Here is a 27,223-nt window from a genome sequence, read left to right on the forward strand (position 1 = left end):
TCAAGTAATTCCATGTACGAACCCGAAATGAAACTGTCTCAGTGTTACTATGGTAACTTTGGGTGAGAATATGGTAGAGAGCGCATGAACTTGTTCACTGACTGTGACCTAACTTGTGAAGAAAGATAAATTATAGCATTTGAAATGTCTCACACTGAAATAGGAAAGATCATTTCATTAAGGAAACACAGTAAAATTCTATTTCTTAGAACAGTATTTAAGGATGTGGAGGCATTGGTAAATTATCAGGCTAGTACTGTCAATTTTTATAAAAGGTCTTTGACATGGATGATTATGGTATAATAGTTACACAATGTCTTACAGATTATATATGTCACATCAGTTATAGACAATTCTGGAGATGATAATCTATTAAAGTAGTTCAAAGAGAGTCCCACAGGAACCTCTTTTGAAATCACTGATTTCAACTAACTAAAGATATGGGTGTACAACATAAGTGGAAACATTTTCTACTATTCATATGCAGATGAATTTCATTCCAGCTCAGAAACATTTGGAAAACTGACATCACACGTGACTTCAAGCTATTAAATGTTAGTGATAGCACCTTAGAAAAACACAATGCCTTTCAACATGTGACAGTTTGTGTCTCAAGTCAAAAATGGACAGTGATGTGTAAGAAAATCAAATTACATAATAACAATTCCTATTACTCTTGTGGAATAGGCTGTTTCTTCCCACCAAGTCAGTGATGTTTCTGAGATCATAATGTTCACTGTAAATTTAAAGGGATCTCTTTTTCCATAGCACTCAGCAAGAAACCTGTGCTTAAGACTGAGGTTCCTTGGAAACATGCTGAAAATTCTGTTCTCAAGGGTGTCAGAACCATACATACTGCAAATAATCTATGAAGTCCTAGTTCACTGCAATAAGCAGATGGCTTGCTATCTGCTCAGACACTACTCCCTTGGGGTAATAAATGTGCTTATCTGAAGCTGGGAGTCAATATATTTTATATGTGGACATGGAAGAACACAGAATAAATCATTTTTCATCATAGCAATTATACTTACTCAAAATGAACTTGGCTAGCAGGTACACAAATATACAGATTGGAACGGCTTCTTAAAGGCTATCCCACCTTGTAAATAATCCTGGTTATCCCCAACACATGATGTTTTGTCCTGCTTCTTGATAAGATATCTCCTTAGAAGTGCCTGTTCTTCAAAAAGTGGTATTTAAAATAAACGTGTCAGTCTCACAGAGGGGTGAAATTGATGCTGATTAAAAATGCCCCATTCCAGACCACTGATGGCGACACTCTAGGTGTGGCGACCCAGGAATGTGCATCTCCTATTTCAGGTGCTTCTTGTGCCTCACTGTTAAGAGTAAAATTTTGACATCTGTGAACCCAATTCCAGTTTCCTCCCAGCTACAGCTGAGAACGCCTTTTAGAAGAATGTGTCTAACGTGGGCACTTAACCTTGCATTTAAAACTGTAACCAAATACTCTTATATTCCTGAAAACATATAAGCAGAAACTTATACATGCTGAATTGAGTATATACCACTTAAACATGTTAGAGGTAGGTAGTAGAAGATTCTTTTATTTTAAAAAAATATTACACGTGGTTCTACAATATTTTTTCCTTTTAAAAAGATTCAAGATATACAGGGAGATGCACTAGTCCAAGAAATCCAGCTTGTCCTTTAACAAATTATACAGTTTAACTTTCTTCACATATTGCCACAATAGTTATTTCACAATATAATCTTATTTGTATTTGGAAAAGAAGAAATAAATATACCATAATTGAATTAGGTTCAAGAATCAAGCTCAATTTGTTTCCAAGACTTGGAAGAACTTCTTTTGTACTGTTCCAGTTCCTAAAACAAAAATATGTATTACTTTAAGAAAAATCAACTTTACTAATTCAAGGAGGCACCTTAAAACTGCCTTCTCATTTTTTAGATATAACAATGTATCCTTACTAGCATTATCATTCTAAAGATTTCTTGACAATTATTTTGTAAATGATTATGCTTAGGACTTATTTTCTAGAAATACTGTCTTCAGAGTTTCAGTGTTGCTAAGCAGCACTCAGAGATGAATTTATTAAACTTTCAGACAAAATTATGTACATAAACTACATAATACACATGAATTATCTTTCAACTAATGAACTAGACATCTGTTATCTTTCAAGTATTCAAAAGTGATCTTATTTTTAATTGTTTGCTGTTCAGCTCTTATCAAAAACTTGGTTGAAGTTAGCAAAATATTTAAAAAATATATACCCAGTCTGGGTGCCATGGCTCATTCCCATAGTCCCAGCACTTTGGGAGGCTGGGGCAGGAGAATTGCTTGAGCCCAGGAATTTGAGACCAGCCTGGGCAACATAGGGAGACCGTGTCTCTACAAAAACTGAGAAAAATAATTATCCAGGCATGGTGGTGTGCGCTGTGGTCCCAGCTACTTGGGAGTCTGAGATGGGAGGATCGCTTGAATCTGGGAAGTCAAGGCTGCAGTAAACTGTGATTGCGCCACTGCACTCCAGCCTGGGTGACAAAGTGCGATCCTGTCACAAAAAAATATGTGTGTGTGTGTGTGTATCCTTTGTCCCAGTGATTTTACTTTTAGAAATTTATCATCCATAACAATAGAGCAATGCACAAGGATGTAAAAGAAGGAAACTCATTGCTCTATCTCAGCACAACCGGAAACAACTTTGATGTCCCCCAGTAAGGACTGATTAAATAATTAGCGTTCATTCACAGGTGGCTTCCAAGGCAGCCAGCAAAAATAACAGTGGCCACATGAAAACATAATGTGTGCCACATGAAAAAAGCACACAGGTAGGGAGAGGGCAGGATACTTCCATTTTCTATTTTATATACATCTATCTATATCTCTTGAATTTTTTCAGAATGAGTATATGTTACCTTTACAATTCATAAATAAATTTTAGTGGAGGTGGCTATCCTGCACAAGGCAACTGACATGTAAAAGGGACCATCTAAGGGGATGCCTCTTGGCCTCCTACATGTTGTTCAATGTCTAAATAACTGTACAAAGGCTGTCACCACTTCAAATAAACAGAACGTGGTTACTCTACAAGATAAGGCAATCACTGCCCTTTGGCTAAGATAATTGAAGTTCACAGTTGCTATGAAAAGAAAATCCATTCTAATTTTCAGAAAAATTGCAGATCGTACCTTTCATACCTATACCCTAAGTTACTAAAATTTAAATGTTAAATGTTTCAAAACGGTATATAGACTCAGGAAGAATTTTTCCTTTTTTTTTTTTTTTTAACTTCCTCACTGGATTCTAGGAAGAATTTTCATAGTAATAATCATATGTAGTCTTTACAGCTTGTTTCATTTTTTTCTAATAAAGCTAATTCAGTTCACCAGTTATCTACCACTTGTGGTTTTAAAGATTAACTCATAAAGAATAAACAAATTGTTTACTGCAAACTTTGTCTTTAACTGGAAGTTAAATTATTTTTACCAACAACAAAGGTGAAAACGTTGTTTTGAGATTCTTTGCTAGTAGTATCTCCCTTTTGCAGACAGCAGACTGTGAGAAAACTAGGGCTATCACACAGGCCACGCCAGAGGGAGAAAAAGGAATAGCCAGTATGAGACAGAACCCACCAAGTCCACTAGATCTTCAATATGACAATGATACGGCCTCAAAATAATACATTGATGTTTTAAAGGGATAGCAGGTAAGAAAGTTTTCAAAAGATATCTGTGGTTGGCCAAGAAGACCTTAAAAATAAATGTTAACTGTAACCTTTTTTTTTTTTGCTTTAACAAAAATAATAGAAAAGAAGCTGGGCACAGTGGCTCATGCCTGTAATCCTAGCACTTTGGGAGGCCAACTCAGGAGGATTGCTTTAGGTGAGGAGTTCAAGACCAGCCTGGGCAACAAAAAATAAGAAAATTACCCGGGCATGGTGATGTGTGCTTGTAGTCCCAGCTACTTGAGAGGCTGAGATGAGAGGATCGCTTGAGCCCTTGGAGTTCAAGGTGCAGTGAGCCATGATCTCACCATTGCACTCCAGCCTGGATGCCAGAGCAAGACGCAGTATCAAAGAAAAAGAAAAAAAACACAAAAGAGGTAGAAGGGCTCAGCAAGTGCTTTCCACGTTAACATTCCCTTAAAATTGGGAATGCTTTAAAGCTAGAGGGCTTTTAAAAAGTAGAAAATAAAACTGAAGTATTTTCTGGTGCCCGTGTAAAGTCTGGCAAAAGACAGAACTTTAAATAATTAAAGAGGGCTAATCACAAAAGACCCTACCTAAGTCTGCAGGAAAGATGAAAGGGGTCTTCCTACCAATCCTCAGATCCTTGAGGACTGACTTCACAGCACACAGTTGGAAACAACTTAAGGTCTCACAACTACTTGTGAAATAGTATGAAATAATATTCAAATTAAAAATTTTGTATAGTAGAATGTCAAAATTTAGATTCAGATTATCAATGAAATAATAGCAACAACACTGATAATCATTAGGGTATCTTTAAAGCTAAAGCATAAAATTATGTTAAGGTCCTATGTGTGCAATCTGGAATCAATGCAATTCATCTAAAACCACATGAATAAAAGTGGTTTAGAGGCAAACTTAGGATAGCATAACTTTTCAGGTAGGTTAAAAAAATTCTCGAACCAAGAGATGATAGGAATTGGTGATCTGCTGGCAGTGAGATACAAGAGATGAACGAAGGGTGATATGGGTACTGTAGGGCTGCCTTCCTTTTCCACACAAAATTCTTATGGTTTTAAGTCATTTAGAAAAGATAGATTTGAATGTGAAAACTCATGATGCTCACAAATACCCTAATCCTTTAATAATACTGATGTATATGAACTTAATAAAAGTGATCATTATGCAATATAAACAGATATTCTTATCAACAACGACAGTTAATCATTGACTCCTAGATAAATATTAATCAGGGATGACTTCCAACTAATCCTTACAGCCAGGCTGCAAACATAATAAGGGTTATATGAGGTTATTTTCCTGTTTCTACAACATGGCTCTCACTTTGCTACAGCTACAAAACCTATGATATTCATGGCATATTTTTCAAAAGTCTTCTGGACCGTTTACATAAAATGTTTTGCTTACTTCTCCAACAGCCCCCTGAAGGTGAATACTGAGAAAAAAACCCTGGCTCCTACTCCCAGCTGACAGCTGTTTTCAGGTTACCCTCGCAATAATGTGACTGCCGCCTGAGAAGTTGCCGGGGCTTTCGATCTAGTGCTTACCATATATAAGTTTACTCATATAAGGACAGATTCCGTACAATGTCTCATTTTATCAAATCAAACTAAAATCTAAGTTTGCTTGTTTGTTTTTAGAAAAATCTAGGCCGGGCGCAGTGGCTCATGCCTGTAATCCCAGCACTTTGGGAGGCCAAAGCAGATGGATCATGAGGTCAGGAGTTCAAGACCAGCCTGGCCAAGATGGTGAAACCGCGTCTCTACTAAAAAAAACAAAAAAATTAGCCAGGTGTGGTGGCAGGCACCTGGAATCTCAGGCACTCAGGAGGCTGAAGCAGAGAATTGCTTGAACCTGGGAGGCAGAGGTTGCAGTGAACCGAGGTCATGCCACTGCACTCCAGCCTGGGTGACAGTGCAAGACTCGTTTTTAAAAAAAAAAAAGAAACAAAAATAAAAGAAAAATCTAAGTATTTGGGTCATGGTGAATTTGCCAACTCTTAACATTCTTACATCAGACTTGTGTGTTCAAATGGGGCTATCTAGTGACACACGGGATGGTGGTGTCCACTTTTAAGCATTTTCCTGAGAGAACCTGGGTTTTGTCAGGTATGTCTGTGCGCTTTCAGATCGTGCTTTCAGTCCTTAACTGGGCAAGATACGTTTTCTGGTACAAGGAAAGTATAGGTATGTCTGAATGTCCTAATCAAAAACAAAGCTCTTTATGTAATTCCACAAACCAAAGAATATTAAGAAAATGTCTCTCCAGCAGCAAGGTAAGAATCACTACTCATCTTTAATATAATGTAAACTGGAAAATCAAAAAGGTTTATGTGAACACTAAGTCATGTCTGAGTGGTGGGATGATAGGTGATTTAAAAATTTTTCTTTATTCATATCAAATTTTTATTTTTTTCCACAGTATACTATTAGTGTGTTATTTAAATAGATGTACTACTTAAATAATTTTAATAGTAAAGAAGATACACTAAGTAAATACATTGAGAAAAATGTAAGGAATTCCCAAGGCACTCCAGGTTTTGTGATAAAACTTCAGATGAAATTAAGTAAATGTTTAGGATAATACCTGATCCTTCTGAATTCTCATCTCATCGACTTCACTTTCAGCATACTGAGGATCTCTCGCAGGGTCCTTGATATCTTTCAGCGTGTTAATACTCTGAAATTACAAATCTCAAAATCACTTCACGCCCATAACCCAAAATTCAATGGCTACTATCTGCCTAATAAACCAAGCTCCCATTCCTCAGCCTGCCACAAAGGCTCTCTACGATCTTTCTAGCTTTTCTCATCACCACTGAGGCCCGCTTCCAATTCCACCAGGTCCCCTTTGAGTTGTCTCTCCCTTCTTTAACAGCCAGATAACTCTCTTTGAAAGTGGAGCAGGAACCATGTCTTACTTTTTTTTAACCCCTACAGTGCCTATTTACATTTTTAGCAAATGTTTAATTGATTTTTGAGCATAAGCAATAAAAACAAAGTTATCATAATAGGCCCTTTGGCACATTTCCTATAACTGTTAGATAGTGCTAAAAATCTTGCTTTTAAAAAAATTAGAAATATGTACCTTTGGTGGAAAGAGCTTTTCATACACTTTTTTCCACAACTCCATTGGTGAGTGGGCATGAAGCTTTCCAATGTCATTTTCAGGAACAGGAGGAGATCCTAAAATAGCAAGTTTTACTCCAAATGACTGCATTGATTAAAATATTACTAACTCCACCAATAAGAGAAATGACAGTAACAAACATATACATCTCAGATCACTCATTTTCCCTCTCCTTAATATAGTCACCATTAAAATTTACCCTACCCAGCACAGCAAGGTCACTGGGACCGATTCTAATACTGAAAGAAGAGGACGCAAAGAGTAATGGGTAAACTGTAACTCTCATTCTCCACACCCTGTACCTATACCTATATCTATATCCTGTTAACCAGTAATTCTAGTTCTTGGTAGTGTTTGCCCTAGAAACACCTGCAAACTGGTACTGTATTAAGGATTTCACACTGTAGCACAATTTGTTATCAGTGTAAAATTGACCTACAACCAAAATATTCATCAGTTGTGAACAGTGCATTAATTACTATGCATAGCCATGCTCTGTAACACTATCCAACAGTTAAAATAAGACATAGACCCATGTGTAGCATTAATATGGAAAAACTACTAAGGTATATTGGTATATTGAATAAAAAGGTATTGAATAATAAGGTATATTGAATAAAAAGGGGAAATTCCAAAATGATATAGACTGAACATATAATTATGTTAAAGCAAATAGTTTTTTCTACACTATATACACATGTGTGTAAAGGCACAGGAAATTGGAAAGAACAAAAATTTGCTCCTTGTATGTACTATTTTACCTTTTTACAAGGATATATCTTTATGTATTACTTGTATAATTTAATTTGAAAAATTTAGAACTCTGCTGCCATTTGCAATTTGTAACTGGATATTTCCCATCTTTCTATTTCCAACATCTGTATTGTTGCCCAAAACTGTTTTACTGGTGATCTTCTAGGACATCCTTACCACTTTGGTGGGAAAGGCACTGATACACTCTACTGATGTTATTCAGCTTTGCCAAGTTTTACTTGTATTCCTTTGTGTGTCTGTGTGTATATTAAGTTCTATACAATTTTATCACCTGCATAGGTTCATGTATTTGCTACCACAGTTGAGACACCAACTTAATTCCACTAGCACAAGGATCCTGTGTTGCCCTTTTATAGACATAACCTCCCCCTTCCCGACCCCTCCCCTGGTCTCCCCATCCATGGTCCTCTCCCTACCCTCTTACCACCACTAATCTGCCTCCATTTCTAAAATGTTTTTCATTTCAAAAATTTTTATAAATAGAATCACACTATATGTAATCTTTTCTAATTGGCTGCTTTTCACTCAGCATGATTCCCTGGAGATTCATCCAGGCTGTGTGTATCAATCATTTGTTCCTTTGTATGGTGAGTAGCGTTCCCTGGTACAGATGTACCACAGTTGTTTAGTCATTCACCTGCTGAACAACTTCTGGGCTGTTTCTAGGTTTTGACTACTAAACATAAAGCTGCTGTGAACATATGCCTAGAGATTTTTTGTGTGAGAGTTAAGTTTTCATTTATCTTGGATAAATGCCCAACAGCACAATTTCTAGGTCATATGGTAGTTGCATGTTTAGTTTCATAAGAAACTGTTAAACTGTCTTCTAGAGTGGCTGTACCATTTTACACTCCCACCAGCAATGTATGAGAGATCTGGTTTCTCTGCATCCTTGCCAGTATTTGGTGGTGTCACTATTTTTTATTTTAGCTATTCTGTTAAATGTATAGTGATATTTCATTGTGGTTTCAATTTGCATTTCCCTGACGATTAATGATATTAAACACCTTTTCATATGCTGCTTTGGTATTTTTATGTCCTCTCTGAAATGAAATGTCTGCTTATGTCTTTTGCCCACTTTCTAATTGGATTGTTTATTTATTTTTCTGTTGAGTTTATATATTCTAAACACTAGTCCTTTGTCATATATGTGGTTTGAAATTCTTTTCTCCCAGACTGTGGCATGTCTATTCATCTTCACATGGGCTTTCACAGAGCAAAAGTTTTTAATTCTGATGAGATCTAAGCTCTATGAATTTTAAATTCAGCAATTATGAACTCTCTTCTGGCCTCCAACTATTCATAGAGGCAAAAGAATTCCATCAGCATCATCTATCAGTACAACAGTGATTCTCACTGCTACTGGAATTAAGTTGGTGCTAATGATAATCATAACCATCAGTCTCCATGACCATTCACTAAGCAAAATCATCTCCATCCTTTTCACTCCAATTACTCTATAATCTCATTACAAAGATTTCCATATTTGAAGTCAAGTCACCTTTAGCTTGTAAGACTAATAGAGGATGGGAAATACAAAAAAAAAAAAACAAAACAAAAACCGTACTGCTTATTAGAGTGTTAAAAGCAAATTATGCCACCTGCAGAGGATAAAGAAGTGTGAGGCTCAAAGATCTTCACAATGAAAACAGTTTCTGTGGGAAGATAAGGGGCTTGAGATATAAATTCTTAAACTTCCTTTTGATTCAGAAGCCTATAGAGTCTATGAGTTTAGGAAATACATTCCATTAGATGAGGCATGCTATTTCATAACAAAAAATCAAATCATACCTAATTGTTACAACTGTGTTCTTTTTGGTTTACTCTACCATTTCAATCTCTCATATACTTGCTAATTGCCCGTAATATGTAGCTTTGAATTTCCTCACTACTCTATGCTCTGAGTTTCTTTAAATCCAAGGAGCTAAAATTTAAAAGTACCTGGAAATCAGTGGGGGAAAGAAAATACATGCAATTTGTTTTTCAGTGGAATAGAGATCAGAAATGAGAAATCAGTCTCTTATGTGGTGACATCCCTTCCATCACAAACATGTCAATGTGATGCATGTTACATTAATATTGGGCATATAAACAAACACACAGGAAATAACAGCAATGATAATGAAACCAGAAATAGGAGTACATTGGAGAAAAAGTGAACATGGAGTAGGACAAAATCAATAAGCAATTAAAAAAAGATTGAACAATCTTAATAAGTTCACTAACCTATTTGACCGAAAGAATCCAATCCTGCTGTGATAAACAGTGGTTTATTCTGATCCACACATATTGATTTGCTATGTGGAGAAGAAAAAGATTCTAAATTAGTTTAGCAATTAAATTTGCTGCCACACTCTCCTGTAAACATGAGAGCAATATTATGGGCTAGCTTTACATTTAGCCACTAATGAGAGCATTGCCCCAAATGAATGAGTGACTATCAATTTAAGTTATTTCAAAACCGTATAGCATAAATAAACATTTTATAGGAAAAAAAAGTGACAGACCCTATTACTTTAAATCAAAACCAAGGGAAGTAGCAAGGCTAAGAAGATACATACCAAAATTTTCAATTCCATTTCAAATCAATAAAAGAAAGTGATAATAGAGGGAAGCTACTAAAGTGTGGGAAAGGGAGTAAAATAAATCAGGGAGCAAGTATAATATTATCATTATTTTATTCCAGCCTCAAACTAAATGTTATGTAACATTTTGGTTGTAAAATTTAAGAAATATTTAAAGAATATAAGAAGCAGGAAATAATATGAAATTATCCCCTTTATGTTGAGTCTTGACAAAATAAATAATTTTAAAAATAATAATAAAATAATAAATAATATTATAATAAAATAATGAATAAAATAATAAAATAATAATTAAAAAAGAAATTATCCCTTTAAGAATAGCCATCTGGGTCACTTTCCTGGTCAAGATACAAGAGACTGAGTAGAACAATAATCAGATGAGACAACATTGGCTAAATCAATCACTCAATAAATGATATAAAAAATATCTTAGCAGTACCTTTTGTCAATGCCAAATGCCAACTGGTTGATAACTCCACGTATTTTTAGTAATAGAGCTTCTGATTTACTGGTAAACTTTAAATAAATCAGGAGAACAAATTATATGCTCTATTTTCCAATCACAGAAACAGGTAAAATAAATATGGCTTTGAACAAATACAGATTGCAAAGAGAATCACTATTTAGTTGCCCAACAAATAATTCTGTTTGAGTAGACAAAACAAAACCTGAATAAAGAAATCTTGGTAACTTTAACTCGTTCTTCAAAGTTAATGAGTACATGATGTGGAAAGGACTTGTGTTTATGTACTCATCATTTCAGCTACTCACACAAATGGACCATAATCACTGTCAAATAATTTCTTTAAAATATATATATGAATGTATTTTTATGGGCTGTATGTGTGTAAACATACTCATTATGGTCTAAAAGAAAATTTTCCAAAATGCAGTTGGGTTGGTTAGAAAATAAGAGGTATACCTCAAAAGTAGCTTTCACATCCAAGGGCGTATTGCTGCCTTCCAAATAGTCATTGTGGGACTGCAGACTGGTCTAATGATGCTGATACTCACTAAGGTAATTTTTTAACTTCTTTTTAAATTGCTTTTGGTGCCTAAGCTACTGAATATTTTCAGTGCTGGTATATAACTAGAGAAACCATAACCAGAACATTTCAGAGAATGAAAGGGGTTGGGTACTATTAATAATTAAGCTGTGACATCAGATGAATACCAGGACATATGGTTACCCTACAAATCTTTAAAAACTAGATTGGATTTCTGTAGATACCAAAAGTCATTCACAGCCAAGTCAAAATGACTAAGAGGTATGGAAGTGGGAAAAACAACTTTGAACTGAAATGAAATCTAATTATGAAGCAAAGATATCAGCATTATGGTTCCAATGGCAATTCCAGAAGATAAGCCTCATTCTGGATTAAGAACAGAAAGTTCTTAATGCTCTCAGAGAAAGTATTCAAATGAGAATACTCATGTGTATATATAAGATCTGATACATTTATTAAAGAAAGCATTGAAATAATTGTAATGCTTCTACTGAGACCATGTTTTAAAATACATATAGAAAACTTTAACGGAATTTTAGAAATATAACTGCTCTGTTTAATTTTATTTTCTTTATAAGAAAGGAAAAACCTAATCGCAAACATATTTCATAGAAGATAGGGCTGGGAGAACATTAGACGTTTTCTAACCCAACTCCTCCATCTGCTGCATCAATCACTTCTAAAACATCCTTCACAAAGAATTGTAGGCCTTCTGCTTAAACAAACTCAATGCCCGGGAACTCATCTCCCCAAATAATTCATTCTGTTTTCAGATAATGGTAGTATTAGAAAGTTCTTTCATATTTTGAGTAAACTCTACTGATTCCTTTTTCTGGACCTTAGAATAGCAAAGAATGAATTTAGTCACTTTTCCATGGAACATTCCTTCAACTATATAAGAGAGTTACCACATTTTAGGTGATATTCTACTGGTCCTTATATATAATAATTTTAAGCCCCTGCCATTCTCAGGGCTCTTCTCTGAATCTGGTTCTACTTATCAGTCTTCTCCTGTTCTTTTGGGGGGCGAGGAGCATATTGGTTTTTTAAGAGATGGGGTCTCGCTCTGTCTCCCAGGCTAGAGTGCAGCAGTGTGATCATAACTCACTGCAGCCTCAAACTGCCAGGTTCAGGCAATCATCCTGCCTCAGCCTCCTGAGTAGCTAGGACCACAGGCATGCACTATGATGACTGGCTAATTAAAAAATTTTTTTGTCAAGACAAGGTCTCATTTTGTTGCCCAGGCTGGTCTTGAACTTCTGGCCTCAAGTGATCTTCCCACCTCACCCTCCAAGTGTTGAGATTAGAGGCAAGAGCTACCACACCTGGCCTGTGTTTTGTTTTTATTAACTTAGATTGTTAATATTGAATCAATATTCTCAACTGCACTATATAGGATCAACTATAGTGTTGGAAAAAAAAAACCCTGCTAAATATCATGGAATTTTGCAAAGATGTACCCAACTTTCTTCCTTAAATGGGGCAGAGGGTAAGAGGAGATGTGAAACTGAAAGATGGGGCTTTGATCACTTTGGCTACATTCTTCCTGAAAGGCCTTATGGTTCCTTTGGTGGTCCAGAAGTACTCCACTAACCCGAACCCTGTTCCTTTGAGCTTATTAAAAGCTTATTAAAAGCTGAGATGAAGCCCCTTCTCAAAGCCATTCCCTGGTCCCTGATCTTGTTCAATCTCCTGGGCCACGGTTAATCCCAGGCTTGCTGTGGCCTGCGTTGACCTGACTTCGTCTAAACTTGTACTCGTGAAACTAGACTGGACCCTCCATCAAATGTAATCTGTTCCTAAAGAAATACAGGGATTTCTCTCAGCTAACTTTATAACCAGAATTAAATGTGTGACCCTCTCTAGTGGCAAAAATAAGTAACTGCAAGATCTTTACCTCTACCCTCGATGAGCCATTCACTTTAAATTCCCCATATCCTCTCAAAATAGTAAAGAACATTTCCCAAAGTACTGTGTCAACCTAATATGTAAGCAAATACGATTCAAACATAAAAGGTGATCATTTTTAAGAAAATACATAATGAAATGTGTAGTGTTTTGAAAGGTATAAAAGCTGAGAATACATATTTTGTACATACTACTTTCAGTCAAAATATTCTAGCCAGGAAGGCAAGGGGCTAGACCATGTTGTCTCTAGGTTCCTCTGAGTGCTTTAATTTGGAGGAAAAAAGAGACGATTAAATAATTATTCAAATGTAAAGGAAATTTTTTTTTTGAGACAAGCCCAGTCTGGAGCGCAGTGGTGTGATTTTAGTTCACTGAAGCCTTGACCTCCTGAGCTCACGTGATCCTCCCACCTCAGCCTCCCAAGTAGCTGAGACAACTGGTGTGTGCCACCATGGCCAGCTAATTTTTAAAATTTTTTGTAGAGACAGGTTCTCACCATGTTGCCCAGGCTGGCCTGAAACTCCTGAGTTCAAATGATCCTCTCGCCTTAGCCTCCCAAAGTGTTGGGATTACAGGTATGAGCCACTGCACCCAGCCAGAAATTTTTTAAATAAAAATGTTTTGGCCAGGCCTGGTGGCTCACGCTTGTAATCCCAGCAGTTTGGGAGGCCACGGAGGGCGGATCACGAGGTCAGGAGTTCAAGACCAGCCTGGCCAACATAGTGAAACCCCAACTCTACTAAAAATACAAATATTAGCCAGGTGTGGTGGCACGTGCCTGTAGTCCCAGCTACTCAGAAGGCTAAGGCAGGAGAATCGCTTGAACCCAAGAGGCGGAGGTTGCAGTGAGCCGAGACCATGCTATTGTACTCCAGCCTGGGTGACAGAGTAAGACTGTCTCAAAAGAAAAAAAAAAAAAAAGTTGTTATATTTTATTGCATTAAAGGACATTTAGTAAAGTTTAGTCCTGCTACGGGAGATAATGATAACAGTGATTATAATAACCAACATTTATTGAGTAATATTCTGTTCTAGGCCCTGTGCTAAGCATTTCACATGTACTCCCTCTTTGAATCCTCACAACAACCCTATGAAGAAGGTACTATTTTTCTCCATTTTACCCTGGAGGACAATGAGGCTTAAGTGAAATTAAGTGACTTGCTGAAGATCACATGTTTAAATAAATGGTCACCCTGAGACTCGAACCCAGGGAGCATGACTTTAGATTTCATGTTTTTAACTTTTACAACAAACAGCACTTTTTTAAAGAGCCCCCATCCCCAATATACACACTGTTAGAGTTGTTTTTTGTTTTTCTTTTAAGGGAATATAGATTCTAATTCTTAAGGGGATACCAAAAATGAATAAATAGATCATCAACTTATCTCTTTAAACTTGGTTGGGATTTATGGATATAAGCAATTTAGAACTTTTGTTCCAAAGAAGGAGGAGACCATCTAGCAGTGCATGTTCAACAGATGCATTATCAAACACTCTGTAAGGAGAGGTCTTCAGCAGTGGGAAAGCAACGGGACCATGTGCATTAGCAAAAGCATTTATTCCTCGTAGCTGTGCATCAAGTTGCTAATTTCCCCAAATTTGCTACTGTCCATTCAAGCCCAAAGGACAAGAAATGTACAAACCATTAATGATGCTCCATAATAATGTGCAACAAATCGAAGTGTCTTGCATATTACCTTTCTCTTCTCAGACTCAAAATCCTGCAGAAATACGTTATTAAAAAAAGTCAAGATAACCAAATATCTATAGCAGGAAGATTCAAATTATTAAATGTAGAAATAGATTATTTCTTATTTTTTAAAACTCACCTTCAGAAAAAGAATTCCATTACCTTGATATTTGTTTCATAGAGAGTTGAACAATAGCTGCAGCCTTCTTAGAGCTACAGCTATCAGATTTTTCTTTGTTTAAATAATTAGCTCAATAGAATTTAGATATAAGCACACATTTCATAGTGTGGAATACCCTAACGATTCTCCGACAAGCAAAGATAAGAAGGAACTAATTTTCTACTTTCTTCATTAAAAGTTGGGAAGTAAGTCCTATTCCCCAGTGACTGGGTTGAAGACTTTTTTTTTTTTTTTTAAAGAGACAAGTGTCTCACTGTGTAACCCAGGCTGGAGTACAGTGGTGTGATTACGGCTCACTGTAACCTCAAATTCCTGGGCTCAAGTGATCCTCCCCCTTCAGCCTCCCAAAGTGCTGGGACTACTGGCATAAGCCACTGTGCCCGGCAAGATTCATTTTCTAAATCTGCCTTATCCCCATTCTAATCACTGCATTTATTTTCTTTACCTATTTTTTTCTGTCCCAACTATGTCTTTTCCAAAATCTTTAAGATGCATGACTTATTAACCTATTCCTTCAATAATTATTTTTATTTTGACATTATTTTTGTACCTCCCTCATAAAAAGCACAGCCATGTATGTAAAACAAACTCAGCTAGAAGTGGAAGAGCTTACCTGAAAAATATCATATTTACTTCCAATTATGACCAGAGGTACTGGAAATGGGTCAATTAATTCACGATCCTGTTAATAAACATATTTCACTGATTTATTGTAATTCTTTATTGCTAGGTGCTTAGCAATTTCTATTTACTTCCAAAAACATTCCATTTTCAGTCTCTTCATAGATGTTTACTTAATTTGCTTGACATAGAATTTGAATTTGTTCCAATATTTAACTTTCACTTCCTAAGCTATATTTCATAAGCGTAAAACTAGAAATGGCAATTCCCTAAATTACTATGATATTTATTATTTTCCTTTTTCTACCCTTTTATTTCCTTATATAACATATTACCTTCCTGGTTTTTTTTTTCTATTTTATGTTAACTGTTGGAATAGCATTTATCTGGCATAGATTTGTTTTGTTCCATTATTTCCTATGTAAAACACTTTCTTTCTTTCTTTTTTTTTTTTTTTTTTTTGACTGAGGCGGAGTCTCGCTCTGGAGTCAGGCTGGAGTGCAGTGGCGTGATCTCGGCTCACTGCAACCTCTGCTTCCCAGGTTCAAGCGATTCTCCTGCCTCAGCCTTCCGAGTAGCTGGGACTATAGGCACACACCACCACACCCGGCTAATTTTAGTATTTTTGTAGAGACGGGGTTTCACCGTGTTGGCCAAGATGGTCTTGATCTCTTTAAGTCGTGATCTGCCTGCCTCGGCCTCCCAAAGTGCTGGGATTACAAGCATGAACCACCGCACCCGGCTACACTTTCTTATCAACTCTGGATAATATAAAATGCTGCTCTTAGTTTTCTAGATGATGATATTTATTATTGTATTTGAAGAACTTGTGTTACTATCATAGCAACTTTATAATTTAATTAGCTGTCAGATGATAAAAAGATACTGAATAAGTGACAGAAACTAAATGGATGTAAAATACAGAGTGATAGTGAAGGCTATTAAAACTCTACCCCTTGCTTAAAGTTGTAGCTTCATCTAGTCTTTGCCAGGTGACTTTTGTACAATCTGGCTTTTTATCTTCATTTTTACAGAGATTATAAAATCAATATCAAACCACTACTTTAAAACTCTATTTCTCTGATTGGTGTAATATGCCGTAATAATCACAGATGTCTAACAAGAAGATATAAGGAATCTTCTTCCTTGTTTTGCTCTTATTGAGGTTTTAATAAATTGCTGTAATTTTCCAGTGAACAGGTTCATCTACATCAAATGAATTTCAAGTCATGCATAAAAATCTAAAGAAGTTGTTTGTGATGTTATCATTAACTATATATGGGACTAAGGATTCCAGTAATAATCCCAAACAGCAACTCACAGGATGATCCTTCTGCATATTATTCCAGATCTTCTGTCTCATTTCAGAAACTGCTTTAGGATTTGTCTTTCCCAGTTTCATTAACACTTTGTCTACATGGCTTTTTGTGGCTTGCAAGAGATGTTCCATGGTGGGCCAAAGATCATTAGGTTTTGAAAGATCCAGAACGAGAACAAGAGAAAACGTCCTAAAGAAATAAAAACATTTTTCAAAAAAGACTCAAAATAATTACCATTTTGAAATCCTAATGTACCGAAATTTATCTAAGAATAACTAAAATATACCTTAGGGGGAAAAAAACCATAGCATTATTCTAAGACCCCCAAAAACAAAAACAAAAACAAAAAACCAAAGTCATAGCCTTATTTATTCCAATACTTTCCTCTAGTAATAGTTAAGTGTTACAATAGTGGAACTAAGTTTCTGTTTGAACTAAAAGTAGTTTAGTTCAAATAGAGACGCTCCGAGCATCTGGGTCGACAATGCCATGTTCACATCCAGTTTTACTGTGTGCTCCAAAAAAGGGAAGCAAAAATAATAAAAGAAGCAAAAACAGTAACACAATAATCAGGTAAAGGAGAAGAAAATAGATTTATGGGTGGACCTTGCTAGGGAACTACCTAGTTAATCTCCACAATAACCCTCTCCAGAAGATGTTATAACATCCATTTTATAGATTAGAAGTCTGAGGCACAGATTTGTATAATTAGTAAATTGTAGAACTGGTATTTAGATCCAAAGTTACATGTTTTTCTGCAATACCATTCTGTCTCTCCGCAAGCACACTCCTGGCCACCAGATACACGACCACCATCACCATATGCACTTGTATTCTGTTCATGCACATCAAACATAAACCTAGACTCAGCAACAAAAACAAGCATTCCCGTTCAAAAATGGGCAAAGAGGCCAGGGATGGTGGCTCATGTCTGTAATTCTAGAGCTTTGGGAAGCTGAGGCAGGAGGATCGCTTGAGGCCAGGAGTTCAAGACCACCCTGGGCAACATAGCAAGACCCCATCTCAACTATATTAAAAAAAAAGAAGGCAAAAGACTCAAATAGACATTTCTCCAAAGAAGATATACAGATGGCCAATTAACACATGAAAAGATGTCCAACTTCCTATCCGTTAGGCTAGCTATTGTCAAAACATTTTTTTTGTTGTTGTTGTTGTTGGAGGAGGAGTCTCTATCGTCCAGGCTGGAGTACAGTGGCATGATCTCAGCTCACTGAAACCTCTGCCTCCTGGGTTCAAGCGATTCTCCTGCCTTAGCCTCCCAAGTAGCTGGGATTACAGGCATGCACCACCACGTCCAGCTAATTTTTGTATTTTTAGTAGAGATGAGGTTTCACCATGTTGCCCAGGCTGGTCTCGAACTCCTGACCTCAGGTGATCCACCCACCTCAGCCTCCCAAAGTGTTGGGATTACAGGTGTGAGCCACCGCTCCTGGCCTAAAACATTTTTTTAAATGAGAAAATAACAAGTATTAGTGAGGATACAGAGAAATTAGAACCCCTGTACATTGCTTATGGGAATGTAAAATGGTGCAGCCGCTGTGGAAAATAGTATAGTGATTCCTCAAAAAATTCACCATAGAATTACCAGATGATCCAGCAATTCCACTTCTGAGTCTATACCCAAAAGAACTGAAGGAAGAGATTTAAACAGATAGTGTACACCAGTGTTCACACCAGCATTACTCACAATAGTCAAAGGATGGAAACAACCCAAATGTTCCTGCATGGATTAATGGATAATTAAACTGTGATATTTGTTTACACAATGCAACATTATTTAGCCTTAGAAGTGAGGGAAATCCTGACACATACTACAAACGGAAGAATCCTGAAGACATTATGCTAAATGAAATAAATAACAAAAGGACAAATAATGAATGATTTCATTTATATGAGGTACTGGAGTGGTCAAATTCATAGAGACAGGCAGAAGGGATGATAGTTGCCAGGAGTTGGGGAAGGAAAAATAAGGAGTTATTGTTTAATAGGTAAAGAGTTTCAGTTTGAGACGATTAAAAAGTTCTGGAGATGGATGGTGATGAGAATATACTTAATGTTACTGAACTGCACAGTTAAAAATGACTAAAATTTTATGCTATGTATATTTTACCACAATAAAAAGTAAACATATATAAATCTAGGAGTATTTTTAAAAATGGTTATAATAAGTATGTAGAACCATAATCCTTGATGGTTTAGGATTATATCCAATATAACCAATATATCCTTGATCAACACAGCAAACATTCTGCTAGAAGACATAGCACAAAATTATAATATGTTATTTAATTATTTTGTTTAGTTCAAGTAAACAGGCTATTTTGTATAATTCAAGCAAAACAGTAACAATTCTGTTGGTCTAAATTCAGAAAGTAGTCTTTTATACATTAATTATCAAATTTTCTAAAAATTATTGTGCTATTACATTGTCTAGGCAATTATGTCATTTTAACAAGCTCATAAACAGTTTTGTTTAACTGTAAAAATAATATATACATTTTTAATTGTACTAATTTTATTTTTAGGGTTTTGGTATGGTTATGTTTCAACTATGATTTAACATTTTTTCATTGTGATGAAATGGATATAACATAAAATTTATTATTTTTTCAAGTGAAAAATTTTTTTAAGCAAAAGAAAAATAAATTACTCAAATTTTTTCTATGATTAAAATTTTTGTTTACAGTATATTGGAAATACTTTTGTTACTTTTTACCTATTTCATAGCAAATGATAGCCAAAAATTTTTTTAAATAAACTCTTAAAACAGAGATTCAGACTACAGGAAATGTTCTATTACAAATTGTCTAAAGTCTGTGGAAATGTTCAACGCATTTATAATTCTATAAACAGTTATTTCAAAGATAATATCTAACAGTATTTGGCAATATTGTTTTCTCAAGTTGTGGTACTTCATCCAACACAAGGAAATTATGTGTCAAACTAATTCCAGTCAAAAACACTTTGAGTGTTTTTGACATGATGAATGAAATGTTATTCCATGAATTATTTAACCACCCAGCAACCTACTTTAGACCCAAACCTACGGCTCCCTTTCCCTTTCCCTCTGTTGATCATAACCCTGACCCTTCCTCTCTTCTAAAGCAGGTCCCAGCTGTCCTGGGGCTCCAGGGAAAGGAAGACCAAGACCTCACAAATGAGGTATTAACCCTTGGGATGATCTGGCTTCCTGCAGAACCTAGAATTTCCACAACCCCAGCAGGCCAAAACCTTTTGGGCTTTGAGAAGGGGAGTGAGGTAATATAACAAGACAGTCGAATAGGAGCCGGCTCCCAACCCGGGTAAGAGCCAGCTCCTGTATTTTCACCCTTTCAGCCTCTGGCCACTCTAACTGGAAGCTCCTCCCACCCTTACTATCTGTCTCTCTCTCTTTTTTAAAGAGACAATGTCTCACTCTGTCACTCAGGCTGGAGTACAGTGGTATGATCACAGCTTACTGCAGCCTTGAACTCCCTGGCTCACGCAATCCTCCTGCCTCAGCCGCCTGTGTAGCTGGGACTACAGAGGCATGCTATGATGCCTGGCTAATTTTATTTTTTAATTTTTTTGTAGAGATGGGGTCTCACTATGTTGCCCAGGCTGGTCTTGAACTCCAGACCTCAAGTGATCCACTCGCTTTGGCCTCTCAAAGTGCTGAGATTACAGGCCTGAGCCACTGCACCTGGTCCCTCACCATCTCTTCTCAACCACACCACTAGGCACTATTCCCAGGCAGCTTCACTTATTTGTCACCATTAAAGAGAGACAAATGAAAAACTAAATAACTGTAAAATTCCATGTTTCTGAAAAATAAAATCATAGAGAAAAGTGTTTAAAAGTGGAAAAGCAAGGTCTAAATATGTATATAAAATATCCCAAACCTGTACAAAGCCTATTTACAGACATTGAAAAGGCTGAAATACCTCAACATGTTAAAGTGGTTATTTTTTAATGTGATTCTGGTTCCTTTTACTTTGTGTCTTTCAGTATTTTTACAAGTTTTCTATATGAGCATATATTACTTTTCTAATAAGTGAAAGAAAGTAAATCATATTTTACTAAAAGGAAAAAAAAGACCAAATAAAGCCAACTGTATCCAGCCAGTTGTAGAAAAACAACTGTCCCATTAACAAGAAATAATTCAATCCTCCAAGGAGCTTAATGACCAACATGTAACAACTAATTGTCAAGCCCTTTGTATTTGATCCAGGCAGCAGCAATGGTTTATGTTAAACTCTAAGAACAAAATATTTCAGATTAAAAAAAAATTGTTTTTCTTAGCTAAGACCAGTTCCCAGGAACACTGAAAGAAATGTCACAATTTTCCACATATTTGGCCAACATGTGGGAGTTACTGTCAGGAAAACATCACTCAAGTGTTTTGAGGTTTTCCCCTAAGTTCTATTTCTCTAAGGTCAGCAAACGGAGAGACTTTCTCTCTTCTCCGACATATAGTGTTCCTTTAAATGAAGCTTCAATAATATTAATTAGCATTAAATTCAAAGGTAGCTTATAATACTCAGCTGAAGAAAAAACTCAGAGCCGAATTAACTCATACTGAGATGGATAATGGAAAGAATTAAGCTTTTCAAATTTATTTTTACAAAATGAATTCATTGCCCAAGTGTAATTTGATGTATTTTTGTTTGCTTGTTTTCAGCTTGCAAAATATGTTACTGGGGGGAATGTCAGCTATCTCAGTTCAGCACAGGTCAAAATATTGGTTCTTTTAAAACTTCTTTGAAAGCATTACAGTTTAGGCATTTAGAAAGGAAGTGGGCATAAGCCTTCAGCAACATAAAACTGTGCCCCAAAATTCTGACTGAGAAAAGCCAACTCATATTCCTCCTGGGGACACTCCTGTGTACTTACAGCTTTTCCTGGAGCTGGCTCACTTACCGTAAGGTGTCACTTATGATGGGTATGCTGATTAAGTCCAATAAAGAGGTTCCTCCACCAAGTTCCCAAAAGTGAGCGATATCTTTTGGCTGAAAAACAAAAATTTTTGATTTTTTGAGGTTTAAGTACTTATACGTCATTAGCACTTGCCACTAATAATTATACATACAAAATATCGTAGTCCTTAATCAACCCTTTCTTGGCAGTCAAAAATTTTTCCTTTATCCCATCCCTCAAAATGCATCAAAGCACCTATTCTAAAGAAAAATGATGAAATATTCATAATTGTTTATATGTGTACACAAATGCCCTAATTCTAGTAATACCTTAACAGAAGACATAAACAGTGTGTCAGTCTTGTAAATAACATATGTAGCATATACTTATGCAGATTTTAGATAAAAATTAACCCGTTCAACAAATTTCATATTATCTTTTGGAAAACATTTATAATCCTAGATAGAAATAAAACAGGTGAATAGGAAAACATTCCTATTTAGGAAGACAGAAGCTCGCAGAATGAATTAGACACACGTAAGGCATGAAGAAAAGGGACGAACAAATGGCAGTCGTTGCTGCGGATCAAGATTACTTGAGCAAAACTATAAGCAGACGATTTGTTCCTGATTCCTGTGGAGAATCTGACAGGCTACCACGGACAATAATACATGGTAGGTGGGGAAACAAGAGATCAAACAACTGCTTCTCTTTTTATAGGACCCTCAAAATAATAGGAAACTGACAGGGCTAGGCAGCCAAGAAGTTCAGAAATAAGATCATCTAGGGTTGGGTGCAGTGGTTCACACCTGCAGACCCCAGCACTTTGGGAGGCCAAGGCTGGAGGATCACTTGAAGCCAGGAGTTCAAGGTCAGTCTGGCCAACACAGTGAGACCCCATCACTATAAACAATTTTTTTAAATTAGCTGAGTGTGGTGGTACATGCTTGTAGTGAATTTGTGGTGACAGTTTACTTGGGAAGCTAATGCGGGAGGATTCTTTGAGCCCAGGAGTTTGAGGCTGCCATGAGCTATGATCCTGCTACTGTACCCCAGCCTGGGCAACAAAGTGAGACCTTGTCTCTGAAAGAAAAAGAAAAGAAAAGAAAAAGGACCATCGATTCCATAAGACGTTCCTAGACTGTTGGCTAATGGCATTTCTGCTTCTGTCCTGACACTGAAGACCCTTCAGGTCACTGAAATTGTGAGGAGCTGACAAAGTGCTTCTATTTAGGACTTTTAGGGAATTAAATCTGAGAAAGACATGATGCTTCCAGAATGAATATGGAAATATCCCACTTGATAGTACAAAGTTTAGAAAAAAAAATCACACAAGTTTTTACGTATCTACTCCCATGAGCCTGGAAGAGACAGATTGTCAGTAAAATAAGTTTTAGGTGAATATATATTATTTTGGATTTTTGACAAAATTTCATCTTGTAATCTCTACAATTGTTTGGCTGTTCACATTTGAATCATTAATTTTTGTGGGGAAAATAATTCTTCACTGGAAAATCTCCTTCAATTCACAATTTGACAAAGGGAAGTTTTTAGAGCTCTTCTCAAAAGTTAAGCTTATGAGAGCTGTCTCAAAGTTTCCAATGAAAAGCATAATTACATTTCTAGGCTTATTACTCATGTCAAAATTCAAGTGACTCACAAAAACGAAGTTCTCCTGTATCTCTAGATATTATGTTTTTTTCTTTAAATTTCAGTTTTAATAACCCACTTTCATTGGTGAATCCTGGAAGCAACAATAGGCAGTTTTATCTCTTTATACACTGTCTAATGAGCAAACATTTGGACTAAGTCAGTGTATAAAAATGTGCCTTTGTTAGGGGAGTAGCGGGATGCTCCATTCTAGATTGTCCTTCTACACACTTAACTTTATTTAAGAAATGACCTCTTTTCAGGTGACAACTCCAAAAAGATTCTATTTAGGAATTCCCCACCCCACCCCCTGCCAACATATACTATGAACCCTTCTTCTATCCTGAAGAGTTTATAATGTTCCTCTAAAGAGACATTAAAACAAGTGAAAATAGGATTATAATCAAGCAGGGCATATGATCTCAACTAGTACTATCAACTTCAAGATGCATTTTTAAATGCTAATAATTTAGATTTTAAACAGTATATTTTCATAAATATTCCACAGTTCAAACCTACATTTTAGCAGATTTTTTGAGAGACAGAAAGTAACTCACAACACTATTCTCATGAACTGTACAATAAAGTTAAAAAGGTATCTTATTCTAGCATTTTAAGACATAATAAATGAGAAGGGTAAAATCTTTTCACAATTTGGGTTGGCTTCTATCTGCCACACTACATTTGAAGTTTAATGGTAGACAGCTACGAAGTGTACAACTGGATATGTTTATTGATTACAGATAAGATGGAAAATGTAAAACAAAGTCAGCAGCATTACTTTCCCATCTATGGGCATAGCAATGTCACTTTAAAAGACACTTACTGTGTTGTGCCCTTTTGCTCTTCTTCCATATGTATATTCCAAAGCTAAGGTTGGTTTTGGTGGCTCATCTCTGTACAATAAAGGCCGATAGTATTATTATTGTAGGTGGTATTAGTTTCTTACGCTATCATCTTACCTGATTCATTTTTCCTTCCTCTTAAAAACTTTAATCTATTAGTCGAGAAGTTACCTTGTATAATAGCGTTGAAATAAATTATATACACAAAAGAAATAAACCTGCAAAACACCATCTTAGTGGATTTTAACGGCACATGCATGATGCGGTAGCCCCTAAAGGCACTGCTGGGGCAAGTAGAGAATGTGTTGAGGCTGGCAGCGTGGATGGCCACGCTGGACACAAGATCTCTACATCCAGGCCATGCAGGAAGCACTGACACTGGGTGGTTTTTTTTTTTTTTTTTTTTTTTTTTGAGACGGAGTCTCGCTCTGTCGCCCAGGTTGGAGTGCAGTGGTGCGATCTCAGCTCACTGCAAGCTCCGCCTCCTGGGTTCACACCATTCTCCTGCCTCAGCCTCCCGAGTAGCTGGGACTACAGGCGACCACCACCACGCCCAGCTAATTTTTTGTATTTTTAGTAGAGACGGGGTTTCACTGTGTTAGCCAGGATGGTCTCGATCTCCTGACCTCGTGATCCGCCCACCTCGGTCTCCCAAAGTGACACTGGGTTATACTCAGCCGTGACGTGAGGAATCTAATGACTGTCAATTTAAAACATCAATGCAAGACTTGGCCAGGCATGGTTGCTCACGCCTGTAATCCTAGCACTTTGGGAGGCTGAGGCGAGTAAATTGCTTGAGTCCAGGAGTTCAAGACTGGCCTGGGCAACATGGCAAAACCCTGTCTCTACAAAAAAAAGGTAGTACATGCCTGTAGTCCCAACTACTCAGGAGGCTGAGGTGGGAGAATCACTTGAGCCTGGGAAGTCGAGGCTGCAGTAAGCCGAGATCGTGCCACTGCACTCCAGCCTGGGTGACAGAGAAGCACCGTCTCAAAAAAAACAAAAACAATGCAAGACTTTAATGCAGTTCTCTAGCAGTTCTTTATCTTAAATCACAGCCCAAACATAGGCATCATTTAGATAGTGATAGTTAATAAATTATATCAACAAGTCCTTAAAATCAGTAATGATTAGGAAAATATTAAAACAATTCACTGAATTATTTATACTATAGCTTATATTGCTGGTAAGCAGTTTTATGGTGTATATATATTTAATTTTTTATTATGGTAAAGAACACATAAAATAAAATTTATCTTACCTATTTTTAAGTGTACAATTCAGTAGTATTAAATATATTCACATTGTTATATAACCAATATTTAGAACTTTTTCATCTCACGAAACTGAAACTCCATACCCATTAAACAACTTCTCATTTTCCCTTTCCCCAGTCCTTGGTAACTACCATTCTACTTTTTGTTTCTATGAGTTTGATTATTCTAGATATCTCATATAAGTGGAATCATACTATATATATATTTTATATATATATATATTTTATATATATATAATATGTATATATTATATATATATATTTTATATATATATAATATGTATATATTATATATATATATATATATATATTTTTTTTTTTTTTTTGCAGTGGCGCAATCTTGGCTCACTGCAACCTCTGCCTCCCAGATTCAAGTGATTCCCATGCCTCGGCCTCCCAAGGAGCTGGGATTACAGGGGCCTGCCATCATACTTGGCCAATTTTTGTATTTTTAGTAGAGATGAGGTTTCACTATGTTGGCCAGGCTGATCTCAAACTCCTGACCTCAAATGATCTGTCTGCCTCGGCCTCCCAGAGTGCTGGGATTACAAGTGTGAGCCACCGCACCCAGCCCAATATTTGTTTTTTTTGTTTGTTTCTGGCTTATTTAACTTAGCATAAGGCCTCAAGGTTCATCCATGTTGTAGCATGTGACAGAATTTCCTTCCTTTTTAAGGACAAATTATGTTGGTACATATCTTTATTTTACTTTCTTATTTTATTTGATTGAGACAGGGTCTCACTCTGTCATGCAGGCTAGAATGCAGTGGCACGATCACAGCTCACTGCAGCCTCAACCTCTCGGGCTCAAGTAATCCTCCCACCTCAGCTTCCTGAGTAGCTGGAACTACAGGTGTGCACCACCATGCCCAGCTAATTTTTGTATCTTTTGGTACAGACGAGTTCTCACTATGTTGGCCAGGCTGCTCTTGAACTCCTGAGTTCAAGCGATCCGCCTGCCTTGCCCTCCCAAAGTGCTAGGATTACAGGCATGAGCCACTGCACCTGGTCCCATATCTATCCTTAGATTGGAGAAGAAAGAGAAATGGTTTTTAAATTTGTGACTTATATGTTTATTGAATATTCTGAATATCACCCCTGCATACATCTTTTGAATACGTTATATAGAGAGTAATATTTGGTTATATGTCCCAAAAGATAGAAATTTTATCAAGCCAAATGCTACTTTTAAGACAAAATTTATAAGATCTGATATTTAACCTATATTTTAGAAAATTAACCTTTTCCTAAGTAGACTATTGAGGAATTGAAATTAATACTTTTCAGGGCCAGGCGTGGTGGCTTACACCTGGATTCCCCGTACTTTGGGAGGCCGAGGCAGGCGGATCACCTGAGGTCATGAGTTCGAGACCAGCCTGACCAACATGGAGAAACCCTGTCTCTACTAAAAATAGAAAATTAGCTGGGCGTGGTGGCACATGCCTGTAATCCCAGCGGGAGGCTGAGGCAGGAGAATCGCTTGAACCCGGGAGGCAGAGGTTGCAGTGAGCCGAGATGGCACCATTGCACTCCAGCCTGGGCAACAAGAGCGAAACTCCATCTCAAAAAAAAAGAAAGAAAGAAAGAAAGAAATTAATACTTTTCAACTCAATGTACTATTTT

The 27,223-nt window shown here is 36.6% G+C and overlaps 1 protein-coding gene across 2 annotated transcripts in view; it reads right to left on the reverse strand.

The window, feature by feature from the left end:
- DYNC2LI1 (dynein cytoplasmic 2 light intermediate chain 1) overlaps nt 1-27,223 on the reverse strand; it is a 54,200-nt gene that overhangs the window by 16,652 nt on the left and 10,325 nt on the right. Inside the window, exons 4-13 of one of the 2 annotated variants that reach the window (XM_054475589.2) lie at nt 24,306-24,375; nt 21,833-21,921; nt 16,915-17,101; nt 15,586-15,654; nt 14,745-14,822; nt 10,626-10,702; nt 9,828-9,898; nt 6,786-6,883; nt 6,285-6,377; nt 1,035-1,178 (exon numbers count right to left, since the gene is read on the reverse strand). In XM_054475589.2, the coding sequence (XP_054331564.1) occupies nt 1,050-1,178; nt 6,285-6,377; nt 6,786-6,883; nt 9,828-9,898; nt 10,626-10,702; nt 14,745-14,822; nt 15,586-15,654; nt 16,915-17,101; nt 21,833-21,921; nt 24,306-24,375 (961 nt within the window). In that variant the 3' untranslated portion in view covers nt 1,035-1,049. Of the gene's footprint in view, nt 1-1,034; nt 1,179-1,541; nt 1,849-6,284; nt 6,378-6,785; nt 6,884-9,827; nt 9,899-10,625; nt 10,703-14,744; nt 14,823-15,585; nt 15,655-16,914; nt 17,102-21,832; nt 21,922-24,305; nt 24,376-27,223 lie in introns of those variants that run through there. The other variant, XM_054475590.2, reaches the window with a different exon arrangement.

The sequence above is a fragment of the Pongo pygmaeus genome, chromosome 12, assembly GCF_028885625.2.
Source record: "Pongo pygmaeus isolate AG05252 chromosome 12, NHGRI_mPonPyg2-v2.0_pri, whole genome shotgun sequence".
Lineage (NCBI taxonomy): Eukaryota > Metazoa > Chordata > Mammalia > Primates > Hominidae > Pongo > Pongo pygmaeus.